The following is a 12,710-nucleotide window of genomic DNA, read 5'->3' on the forward strand; positions in this document are numbered from 1 at the left end:
ATCTCTGGCTGTCGCTCACACATGCACCTGCCCGTCGGCCCCTTCTCTGCCCTCCCCTAAGTCGTGACTCATTGACACCAAGGTCCTCCCATGCTGCCACATGCTTCAGCTCTGTTCTTTCTGGGCCCTGGGGCTGCTGCAGAAGCAGCCTGCACTTCCGGCTTGCTCTGTGCCCTCGGCCCTGGCAGCGGCCTGATGGGCGGAGAGATGGCTTTCTCATCCTCCTTCCCCTCAGATCCACTATTCGGTTCTCTCCTGAGCACATATGTCGAGATTCCGTGTCAACTCAAATGTTAAAATGATATTCCAATCTAGTCAACTGTCAGATTTTAAAACTGCCTTTTTCCAGTTGTGGCAAAGGGCTGTGTGAGGTTGCCTGTCCTTCTTATGCCTGATGCCACAGATGTGTGGACACGCTGCTCCAGGCCAGGGCCCGGGCTGGAGCTGGGAGGAGCCTTTCCCTCTGGGAAGGGACTGGGAGGCATGGGGCATGGACTCAGCTTGGGACTGTTCTCCTAAGGAAACAAAGGAAACTGAGGCCAGTTCTGGAACAGGCAGGCTGGGGGTGAGGCGCTACGCCCCAGCCCTCAGCTCCTTGGCCCCTCTGGCACCTGACCCACTGCTAGGACAGAAATGCTCCATCACATGCTTCTCTGAGACACACAGAAGACCGGGCTGGGCCTTTAAAGAGGACACTGGATTGAGTGTTACACAAGCCCTCTCGTGAAAAGACAAGACGCTGAGCTCATTATAGAGGTGGGAAGGCAATGCCCCATGCAGGAAGGAATAGCTGTAGTGACAATGTTTTAATCAGTCTATCAGCACATCGTGTAATGATTTCAAAGGTAAGAATTTATTATCTAATCAAAAGGATTTGTGATTATAATCAGTGACATTGTACCCAATTAGGAATTAATAATTTGGGCCTAAATGTGAATGTTATCTTCACATTGGGTTACAGGATGTGCTCTGACTGGCAGGCCTCCCTTCCCGGGTCCTGGGTCCCAGTGGGAAGAGCCAGGAGGTTGGGGTTGTGAAATTTCAGATCTACCAGGTCGTGAGGCCCAGGGATGCTAAAGACCAGGAGACTGACTGGAGGGAAAAGTTCCAGGGGACCATCAGACAGCCCAAACTCACACCAAGCTGTTTCAGTCTGGCTGGCAAGCACAGGAAAGAGGCTCTGGCACCAGGCTTAACAGTCTTCACAAATATAATAAATATTTCTTCCCTCTCCCCCAGAAGCATACAGCGAGTGAAATGAGTTCTTACTACTTTGGAATAAACAGTAATGTTCTCTGGATAAAAGGCCACCTGGCAGTTTGAAAGATTGGGTTAATCAGACACAGGGAAATTTCTGATTAGTTGGACAATTACCTCAAATTTTGAGAGAGCCAAGGCAATGTTTGAGAAACAGCCTGACCAACTGGGAATACATTCAATAGCCCGAGGCAGAGATTTTTTAGCTTATGAGGGCTGAAATATAATGACACTGTGTGCCATATTATGGTCTCACGTCCCCCAGATGTAGAGGGCCTATAACTATTTTTTTAAGACCAAACTGACTCAAAATTATTTTTGGCTTTCAATAATTATAGAAATCAGTTTGAAAAGTAGAAAGTGAAGTGTTAGTCGTTCAGTCATGTCCGACTCTTTGCGACCCCACGGACTATAGCCCACAGGCTCCTCTGTCCATGGGGATTCTCCAGGCAAGAATACTGGAGTGGGTTGCTATTCCCTTCTCCAGGGGATCTTCCCCACCCAGGGATTGAACGGAGGTCTCCTGTGTGACAGGTGCATTCTTTACTGTCTTGAGCCACCAGAGAAGCCCAAATCTGTTGGACCATCCCCTGAAATCACTTCAGGGCTCCAGGACCTGGCAAGGCCAGGATTCAGGGGCCAGGAGAGAAGGATGGATCATCACTTTGGATGACGGGGAAGTGGTCCAGGCCCAGCACCGTCTCTGGGTGAGCACCGCGCCCGCACTCCGCTCCTCCCTGGTGTCCGCGGCGGCTCACCTGGTGGGGGCGTGCTTCTGCTCCTCCTCCTCGTCCGTGTCGCTGCTGATGGTGATGACGCTGACCGTGGGGCTGGGGGTGTCGGGGATGACGATCGTCTGCCGCTGCCGCTCCCTGGTGGTGCTGGAGGCCCCGTCGCCCCAGCCGCATGTGACGGACGAGCTGCAGGCGGGGCTGCTGTGCACCAGGGCGCAGCGCGGCGGCGTGTTCTCCTTGACGCGCTTGGACCGCTGCGGGGAGCTGACGGCCTGGGAGGAGGACACCTCACAGGTGGAGACGTTTCTGGAACGACAAAGCCACGCACGCTCATGGAGAAGGTCAGGGCCGGCAGCTCCTTGCAAGAAGCCCAACTGTCTACAAACACCATGGCCAAATTGAGAGGGTAACAGGCCTCGGGTCTCCAAACCGAGGAAACAGGCTGCAAGTGTCAGACATTTTTTTCTCTCTCACTTAAGCGGCAGGAGGAAACAAACTACAAAGTGTCAGAATTTTTTCTCTTAAAATTCTGTTGCCATGATGACACCTAGTTCCACCTGAACTTAACTTTTCTCAAACCTTGAGCTCACCAATGCGTTTTTCTTATGGAAATGTTTTTCTTAAGCTGTGTTAATGAAACTATGTATTTGCTTTGGAATTTGCCTTTCTTCAAAATGGTTCCACCTAAGACTAACTTTTGGCTGATAATAGCTCAACAAACCAGTATTCATATCAATTGTTTTATGGCTGGGGGATGACACACCTGTGCCATCCTATCTCAAAAATGTATATTGTGGGACAGGGGCCTGGTGAAACTCCCTCAGCCTTGAGGTGTCTCTATCTGATCAGTAGCTTTCTAACAGACATAAAACAGCTTGCTAAAACTAGCAGGGGGGGCACTCCCCCTCCCCCTTCCAATGTCTGTGTCAGAAACTTTCTCTGTCCCTTTTTTATACTTTAATAAAACTCTGCTATACAAAAGCTCTTGAGTGATCAAGCCTGGTCCCTGGTCCCCAAGTTAAATCTTCTTTGGAGATCACGAATCCAACACCATTCATTGTAAGTCATCAAAATCTCCATAAATCGGATAGAGGACCAGCATACTTGAGCTTAACCAGACTGCAGAGGCGGTGGCCTGTGGGGCTCTTTCTTTCAATTGCTACACAGACAGGGCAGCATCCTGGCTTCTCTGGGCTCTGTCCGCTGTGGGACAAAGTGGGTAGCCAGGGCCCTCAGGAGAGGACAGAGGACTGTGCCCAAGGACTGGGCCGATCTTGTGGTGGTGGTGGTGGTGGAGTTTCAGGGGCGTCTGCCCCAGTGCAGCCCCCTGCCATCAGGGTTAAAGCCCAACTTCGTAAGTTCAATCTTGTCATCTTCCCCAGTGTACTGAGTGAGATCTTGTTTTGGAGGGAGGTGGAAGAAAAGATATTTGCACATAAAGCTTTTGTTTCCTTGCTCATGGCTGGTTTACCACCGATTCAATGACAACACTCATTTCCTAAGACTTCCTGGAGCTAAAAGATCTAAGGTTAAAGTGTAGCTTTGCCTCCTTCCTCCTCTGGGAAATGGACGTGACCATAAAAGTATCTCTGGGGGTATAATTTTTCAAAAATTTATTTTTCTGGGGACTTAACGGGCGGTCTAGTGGTTAAGACTCTGCCTTCTAATGCAGGGGACATGGGTTCAATCTATGGTTGGGGAATTAAGATTCCACATGTCTCACAGTGCAACCAAAAAAAAAAAAAACCCAAAACAAATCCTGGATTTTGACACATGGGCCTCACAGGAAGCTTACCAGTCTGTTTCAATCATAATGAAAAACCAGGAAAAATGAAAAAGGAAAATGTATGCTTAAGGGACCTGTAACTCTTGATTTTGACCAACTAGAAATTACTTATCAAAAAAGCCAATGTAGTTTCTGGTAACGTTAGAGAAAAAAGACCTTACCTTTCCCCTCCCCATCAACCATTGCTGACCTTGGTTGTATCTATACAATGAGACCAAAGCCAGCCTATAATGAAACTTAAGATTGTGATATGTCCTTAGAGATTCTAGCACCTTCTAGCTAAAGGGAAGGTAATTAAATGAAAATTACTCCATAAAGGTGGGTCTATTTAATTTTCTATTTAGTCGGTATCAGATATGTTGCTTGTTCCTTTTGGGGGGCTCCTAATAAGAAGTTTCACTGATAAGATTGTTCTATTATTTGTACTTACCAGAGAACTTTGTATTTGTTATTACTAACACAGTGCAATTTTGAGATTAAGTTTTCACTACTCGAGCAGTTAAAATATGTCTACTTGGAATTTTTAAAGAAAAGTATGCCTGATGGTACTGCCTGCCAAAGGGGACAGCCTTCTGGTTTTTCCAATTGTTTTGCCTAAGGCATTGGTCTTAAAAATAGGCAAACCCATAATTTTCACTATAGTCCCACTGATCTTGAAATGCACTGGCAGTGAGCCTTCTAAAGCCAGCTGGGTGGTAAGAAGGCAACAAAGAGGGACTTACCAACAGGTCAGAGGCTAAGGGTTCTTCTTGCCCCTACCTGGCCAAGGTGAGCACACAGAGGCTAAGCTCAAGCCAGACCAGGGTTCTGGTGACCACCCACCAGACTGAGCATGATAGCACGTGAGGATTGAGACAGGGGCCTCTGGTGCCACCCAATCTAACACAGACATGGGTGTTCTGTCACAGGGCTGTCAAACAAAAGCATTCTGGAAGCTGCCACTGATCTGACATGAATTTCCCTAAGTTGTCAGAAACAACCAAGTAAGAATCTTATTCAGGAAGGATGACAACTTCAGGAAGTCAGCTCTTGGATTAGCTTTCAAATGAAAAAGAATCAAAAGAGGCAGATCTAATTTCTGGCATCTTGCTATACAAGGAAGTATAAAATTCACTAGACATTTCATGTATTACTTGACTTCTCTTGATTAACCTATTCCAAATAAGCAATTAAGGACCTCCAAGCCACTGGAGGGAGATGCAGGAATAATTTTACAGCCATACAATTTTGATATCAATTTTTTTGCTTGTTAGGAAATCTCTATTTTTTTAAGTAAGGTATATTGAGGTATCATTTACATATAGTGTAAGACACCCCTTTGAATTGTTTGATGAGTTTTGACAAATGTACAGTCATGTAATGCCCATCACAATGCAGATACAGAAATTTGTCATCACCTTATAAAGTTCCCTCTAGTCCTTAGCAGCTCCTGACCTACGTCTCTATAGTGTTGTTGTTCAGTTGCTCAGTTGTGCCCGACTCTTTACAACCCATGGACTGCAGCATGCCAGGCTTCCCTGTCCTTCACTATCTCCCAGAGCTTGCTCAAATTCATGTCCGTCGAGTCAGTGATATCACTCAACCATCTCATCCTCTGTCCTTTTCTCCTCCTACCTTCAATCTTTCCTAGCAATCTTCAATCTACACACTATATAGTTTTATCTTTCCCAAAATACCATATAAGATGAATCAAACAGCACATGGCCTTTGGTCAATCTTAATTTTTTTTAAAGAGTTCATGGAGATGAAACTGGATTTAGAGGAAATGGGAAAGATCATTGTTCTTCTGGTAGTGTCTATGATTAACCAAAGTTATTGCTTATATTTTAGAAAATAGCTGAATGAGTTAAATTTCTGACATTAGACTTCAAATAAAACACATTTCTCTACTACTTCTAAAAAAAAGTTATGGTTTCAAAAATGCATCTTCAGAGGGCAGCCTGAGTGTTTTCTAGATAAGTGGAAGGGGACAAAATCACTCAAGACATGGACACTGAACACTGTGGTCTGAGGGCCCCACCCTTAGGGTGCTGGTAGGGCCAGCACTCACATAGGCCTCAGGATGAGTGGCTCCTTCAAAATCCCATTCCAGGGATCCAGATCTTACTTCCAATCTCCTTGAAGTTTTCTTCCTCTGACACTTCTTACACACCTACCTCGCAGAGGACTGGTGTTGCTTATTCTTCCGGGAGGAGGTGGTGCTGGTAGGTTGCTGCCGCATCACGTGGGCCACGCCCACATTTAAGGGTTGAGCTGCTGGAAGGGTCACATGACCAGTCAACAATGCAGGCTGCTGCATGATGGGATTGTAATGGCTGCCATGAGCATGCGTGTTCCTGAAAGGGAGATAGGAAAACAGATTCTTTGATGGTTTAATAGAAACAAGAGCTCCTTTAGAAGATAAAGTTCCCTCCCCCCCCCCCCCCCCATTAAAAGTCAAATTAAAATCAAAAGGTAGTTCTCACACGGAGGGGAGAGTTGTTGAAGAGATGAGCCTTCCCAGGTGACTTCATTGGGTGTCTCTGGTATAGGAATGTTTAAGTGGCATGGACACAATTTGTTGGTGAGTGAGAAAGGGCATATTTCAAGTGGGGAGAATGCCAAGTAGGCGGACTCAGCTTAAGTTCTGGGGAGAGGAAATAAATATTCCCTTCTGCTCTTTAAGACCCTAAACAGCTACCTGGGCTGTGTATTTTATTTTATAATTTACAAAGTGCCTTCAATGGGTTGTTCCACTCTGTGAGGTAGGCAGGATATCTTAGTAATACCATTTTGTAAGTGAGAATATTGCAGTTTATGTGAAAAACAAATTTTGAAGACTGGGAGTCATGTCTTTCTGGCATTAGGAAGTGTTAACATTCTTTAGAATTCTCTCAGCAGTTAGCATAATGTTCAGGAATGTAGCAGCTGATCAGTGAGTTACATGCTTTCTGAATGAACAATTAGATTAACTGAAGGTTGACTAGACATGTATAGAGTTTGGTACTAAGAGAAAATTAGTAACAGACACATGTTGATAGAAATATTGGCAGCCATAATCCTGAAAATGGGTTATGTGAGATCTGGGTTGTAAGGTGCTGTTAGGCTTATCCCCACAGAAATATTAAGAGTGATGATGAATTTAGAGAGTTGCCCATAAAAACTCATTTAATACATGGTAAAATGAAGAGCTATAGGAGAGTTCATATGAATTTTTAAAATATTATGAAATTTAGGAAAAAAAATTGAACACAAAGAAAAGAAGTAGGGAGACACTTTTGAAGAGATCCTGATAGTCTTTTGGACATTTAAATGAACTTTAAAAACTGATGTTATAGCTCCTTTATTTTGTTGCTATTTCTTCTACAGACATGGCATTTTCCCCTTTGACACAGGTCTAGCACTAGCCATGATTCCAAATGTTCTTTGGGCTACATATGAAATGGAGAAGAGACTGAAAAGAAACTGTGTTGGCTTTAGGTCTCTACTGTGGTAACCAGGTTAAGAGATGAGGAGGGATGAGAGATAAGAAGATGTGCATGAATGAGTTAAGAATGTCAGTATCTCTGAAATAAGCTGTAAATGCTGAAAGACAAAGGAAAATGGAAGTACAGCATATTGTGGTCTTCTGGGAGAAAAAGGGGTAAGGAAAAAAAACAACTGGTCAAACAGCTTTCCACTTGGTTGCTGCTGCTAATGAGCTGGAGAGGGAAGGTGGTCTTGCTGAGCGGTCATGCTGTGAACGGGGGAAGGGCAGATAACAGATTTATTGCTGCCTGTCATGGATCAGGCGCTGATATGCAGTGAAATGTTATTCACTCAGTCATGTCCGACTCTGCGACCCCATGGACTGTAACCCGGCAGGCTCCTCTGTCTGTGGGATTCTCCAGGCAAGAATACAGGAGTGGGTAGCCATTCCTTCCTCCAGGGGAGCTTCTCAAATCAAACCCAGGTCTCCTGCATTTCAGGCGGATCCTTTACCCACTGAGCCACCAGGGAAGCCTGGGGCTGGAATGGTATATGTTAAATCCAGTCAAGTGCTTTGTCTTTTATCTTAAACTTTCTAACAACTCGATGAATAGGCATTACTGTTTCTACTGAAGAACTGAGGCTCATACAGGTTTAAGTAACTTTTCCCAGGTCACGCAGGGCCAGAAATGAACCCAGTTCACCTGGCTTGAAAGTGCTTCCAGTGAGAGGGGGTGGACGTGGGGGGATAGTGTTATCAGTGGAAAGTGAATGGGACTGTTATAAACAGCCTATGTTCCTCTCTTCTTTCTACTAAATTAGAATTAATAAATTAGTAATTAGAAAACTAAATGGCAGGACAGAGGATGCTGCAGTTGAGGCTTAACTGGGGGCCTGTCTCTGCCTTTCATCAGAGCTCTTCACTCACAGCAGCCTTACAGGACAGGAAAAGAACTGTCGGGAGGTTCCATGGCTGGTTTGGGGACTGTCAGAGGGTGAAGGGTGTGACCTACTCTGATGCTTCTGCTTAAAGAGAGACAGCCCAGAGGGCCATGGGAAGTTGGAGCCAACTTGGGGGACTGCCATCTGGCTCTGCACTGGTGAAAGTGGACACTGGGTGGTGTGGGGATGGCATAGGTGGCAGGTATAAGGAAAAGAGGAAAGTGGCCATAAAAACAACAGAGCCACATGTTAGTGATGAAGCTGGTGAGTAGGATTGGGTGGAAAGTTCTGGAAACACATGCAGGGATTGTGGTGTGCTTGCGGCTGTCAGCTGGATGTCTCTCAGCTCTGTGGAAAGTGTACTTTGATCTCAAAGATATGAGCATCAACTGAAGAGACACACTCAGCCAACACAGCAGAGTTTACCATTCCAAATAAACCCCTGTCTGTCAAGCCTTCCCCCAGGAGGTCTGATGTGACTCCAGCGTGCTCACATCTGAAAACGCCTCGAGAACACTTCCTAGAATTGCTTAGGAGCCCCTGGATCTCTTCTGCATCCTTTCATGGGTAACAGATCTTTTGTTTTCTGGGAGTGGAATTGAATTCGGAGAAACAACCAAAAATCATCCCAAGCCAAGTCTGGTGAATCACACTGGTGATCAGATAATGGAACTGGATTTGGAGTTCAAAATGACAACAGATCCTAAAGTAACCAAGCTGGTTGGCTGGTGTCCTGGTGTACATTTATTTAAAAATAACCTCTCATTACACTGCAGCCTTAGGCCACATGGGGTGCTTGTGTGCTTAGCTGCTCAGTCGTGTCTGACTCTTTGCGACCCCATGAACTGTAGCCTGCCAAGTTCCCCTGTCCATGGGATTCTCCAGGCAAGAATACTGGAATGGGTTGCCATGCCCTCCTCCAGGGGATCTTCCCAAACCTGGGATTGAACCCAGGCAGGCCACATGCTACTCTCTTTAATTTAAAAAGCCCTCTACAAAGCAGGGGACTCTGGTACTGGCCAGCCTGGCTGCCCTCTGGGTCAGGGGTGAACGAGCCTCCCATCCCAGCCCCGCCTGTGCCTGCTCACCTCCAGTCGGCCAGCTGCTGGGTGCCGGCCATGGTCTCAGGAATCACAGTTGCGTGCTGCACCGAAGTGTGTGTGGCCACGCCGGTCAGCTGTTGCCACGCCGGGGGAAGCAGGATCTGCTGGGTCCCACTTGGCCAGGCCTGCTGCAGGACAGAGGACACCCACTATCACTATGTCTGACAATCATAAATCAGTTGGCATGAGTCAAGCGCTTATTCTGTGCTCAAGGTTGTGATAGACCCCTTGATAGGTGCGACAGTGGAGACCTGCTCTCTGACCTCAAACACCAGGGCAGATAAAATGAACACTTGTGAAGTCAACAGAAGATAATAGGCAGGTATATGGGCAAAGAACTATATGGAAGCGATTCATTCACACTGAAGAATGATTTATTTATAAATCTGCTCTAATGAAGAACGCTTAAAATTCCCCAAAGTTCACTTATTGATTTGTTTTGTGACACAACTGTGCGCAAGAGATTGAGGGAGTTGATTCGGGTCATAGAAGGGTAACCCCTTGCCCTCAAGAAGTTTTCTGCCTAGTATCCTTTATTTAATATTTTACCTTTTGTTTAGCAGTTAGAATGTAGAGGTGCAACTTGTGTTATCTTCTGAATCTAAGTTAACATAATTCTGAGATCACCAAGTATCTGACACCTGCCTACATCCGAGGGCAAAGAAGCATGAAGTGAAATTCTTAGCTGGGATCTTGAGCTTAACTGAGAATACCTTGATTCCTCAAGGCGAAAACGAAACAGTGAGGAAGTCACAGTTCGATTTTTTATAAACACCAAGCTATTTCTTAAAAAGTTGAAAGTGAACTTTCCCAATTCCTCCTTGAATAGACCTACAGGCGTGCGTGTGTACATATGTGGGTGTGTGTTGTTTTGAGCCCTCTGTATCTTCAGTCACTGTTCTGCTTGCCTTTGGTTATTAAATGATTCCCTCTGAACAGTTGCCCAAAGTTGGACACTTGAAGGAACGCTGCTAAGGTAAAATACCTCTTGGGCAGGTCAAGGATTTAAAGACTTGGGATCTTAGCTCTCTCTCTCTCTTCCCATCAGGATGGAGATGACTAACACTGGCTAATTAATCTGATGTCGTGCTCCACAAACTGTGCATATGTTCAATATGTGTGTTTTGGCTCATATCAACAAACAAGCACTTCGGGAAATGGATTATAAATCTGAGTCAAAACTTCATAAACAGTGATGTGTACTAAAATGATACGGCTTCCTCTTAGATCTGAGTGCATAGTTCACCTGGTCTATCCTCTTATCACTGTTGCACATGAGACTCAGTGAGATCTCTTATGCCTTTTAGATATGCCTGTTTGCTTACTGATCTTTTACAATATAGTCAAAAAGCTTCGGGACCACAGATTGTACAATAAGTGCTTAAGAAACGTTTGTTGACAAAATGAAAGAAGCGATTCTACCAAGGCAATTAACTATACTTAGCTGTATTTCAGGTTTACGGAATTCAAACACAGTAAGCAGAAAAATAATTTAATTGATTAAAATAATTATGAGCTCAAAAGCTTAAATGAATAATCGTCTCATTGGCAATAAGAATTCTACTGCTTTTGTCTGGAACTTATTTCAGATCCCATGAAAAGCCTGTGTTTCGACTTAATGTCATTTTGAAATAATAAATCTTGATATCAAGCTAAGGACATTATTTCTTCCCTGTTTCCCTAAAATGAATCTTAGCATTTTACCTTAAAGAGATGGGGTAAAAAGATATTTCTGGACCTCTATCACTGATGGATATGTTCAACTCATTTGAGACAACACTTTGCATCAGATATTCCTATAATTTATTACTACTTTATAATCTGTAAGATTAGAGCCAATATTTCTGGATGCACATTGTGTGCCAAGCATAGAGCTAAGACCATAAATGGATTCTCTGACTTTCTCTTAACACCAATCCTGTGAGGTAGGGACTATTCTCCCCTCCCATTTCTCAGATGAATGAACTGAAACACAGAGGAGTTAAATAGCTTGCCTGGACATATAATAAATTAAACATACATTTACAGCTCTCCTTCGTTTAAGTCCAACTAAAATGACAGTGAAGGAACGAAAAAAAATATATAGATCCATAAGGATACAGAGAACAGGGAGGGACAGTAACAGTTAACAGAATTTTAGAAGCTGGAAAACAGAAGAGTGATTACTAAGTTCGCAGACTGAAGGAATGTAAGGTCAAGTCTAAATACTAAACCCTGGGATTCTGTCACCCTCAGATTCCTGGTATGAAGGATTGTTACCCCCCACCCCCACCCACAATCTTAAAGCAGGAACCTAGTGGATTCTCTTCAGGGAAACTGACTATTCCAAGAGGAAAAAACTATAGGTACATTCGATGAGAGGGGACCTGCCAATGAAAATGCTGAGGTCACTCCTTATTATCCGATAGAGAAGTCCACGCCCCTGTCCCTGAAGCTTTCCAGTCAGCTTTTAGTCCTTCAGTCTTAGATATGAATGAACAGCCAAGGATCACCAGACTTTAAAGGAAGTTCCTATCATGAAGGAGACTAAAACAAAAAATGAAACTCTGAGGAGCAACAACAGTATAGGAATCGGAAGAAAATCTAATTGTAATTAGTGTCCTCAAAGAGGCTAAACGTGTATATATATCCATGAAACGAGATATAAAGGATATATATTTATATTCTGAGAACAAGAAAACTCTTGTAAATGAGAACAATGACAATAGAAATGAACAATTCCATACAGATGGGAAAATTTTAGAAAGTAGCATAGATAGAATATATATAGAGAAAAGGTGGATAGGGGTGAAGGTGGGAGATGTGAAAATCATTAGATCAGTTCAGAAGTACCAGCGCTCAATTAACAGGAATTCCACAAAGAAGGAACAGAGAAGATGGAGGGGAAGAAGTTAACAAAGGCAAAAATAAAAGAAAATTCTCCAGATAAAAAGGGCAAATAGGATGTACCGGAGAGTGTATTCTAAAAGACTCATAAGAAAGCATGTAGCCATGAATCTCAGACCACCATGGACAAGGAAAGTCTTAAAAAGTTTTCAGAAAGGAGGAAAAACAACAGCCACTGAACTTCTCAATATGTTCAAAGACACCAATACATCAAACACACAAGCCTTTTAGAGCCCTGGAAGACTTTGGGGCTGCATAATAACACATACAGAGGAAACTGACCCAATGAAAAGATGAGACAATATTAATTCCAGGAAAAAAAGTTGTACAGGAAAGGAAGCAGAATCATAGTATGAGGCTCAGCTGAGAATAATACAATACAATATTGATGATAATAATTAAGTAGATAATATAAAGTGGTTGAATAAAAACTTACAAGGGAGGAAAAGGGAGAATGGGAAAGTGAGAGAGAGGAAGAGAGTGTGCATGCGAGTGGGCTTTATGTTCTGGGGATGGAGGGTTAGAGGGCTAAGCATTCGTCCATGGTTGATTGAT

At 44.1% G+C, this 12,710-nt stretch overlaps 1 protein-coding gene across 2 annotated transcripts in view; it reads right to left on the bottom strand.

Annotated features, from left to right (window-relative positions):
- Positions 1–12,710, bottom strand: part of HIPK2 (homeodomain interacting protein kinase 2) — a 208,070-nt gene that overhangs the window by 32,611 nt on the left and 162,749 nt on the right. For both annotated transcript variants that reach the window (XM_043873196.1, XM_043873197.1), the window contains exons 10-12: positions 9,255–9,397; positions 5,934–6,113; positions 2,016–2,297 (exon numbers count right to left, since the gene is read on the bottom strand). In XM_043873196.1, coding sequence (XP_043729131.1) covers positions 2,016–2,297; positions 5,934–6,113; positions 9,255–9,397 — 605 coding nt within the window. The remainder of the gene's footprint in view (positions 1–2,015; positions 2,298–5,933; positions 6,114–9,254; positions 9,398–12,710) is intronic.

The sequence above is a fragment of the Cervus elaphus genome, chromosome 18, assembly GCF_910594005.1.
Source record: "Cervus elaphus chromosome 18, mCerEla1.1, whole genome shotgun sequence".
Taxonomy (NCBI): domain Eukaryota; kingdom Metazoa; phylum Chordata; class Mammalia; order Artiodactyla; family Cervidae; genus Cervus; species Cervus elaphus.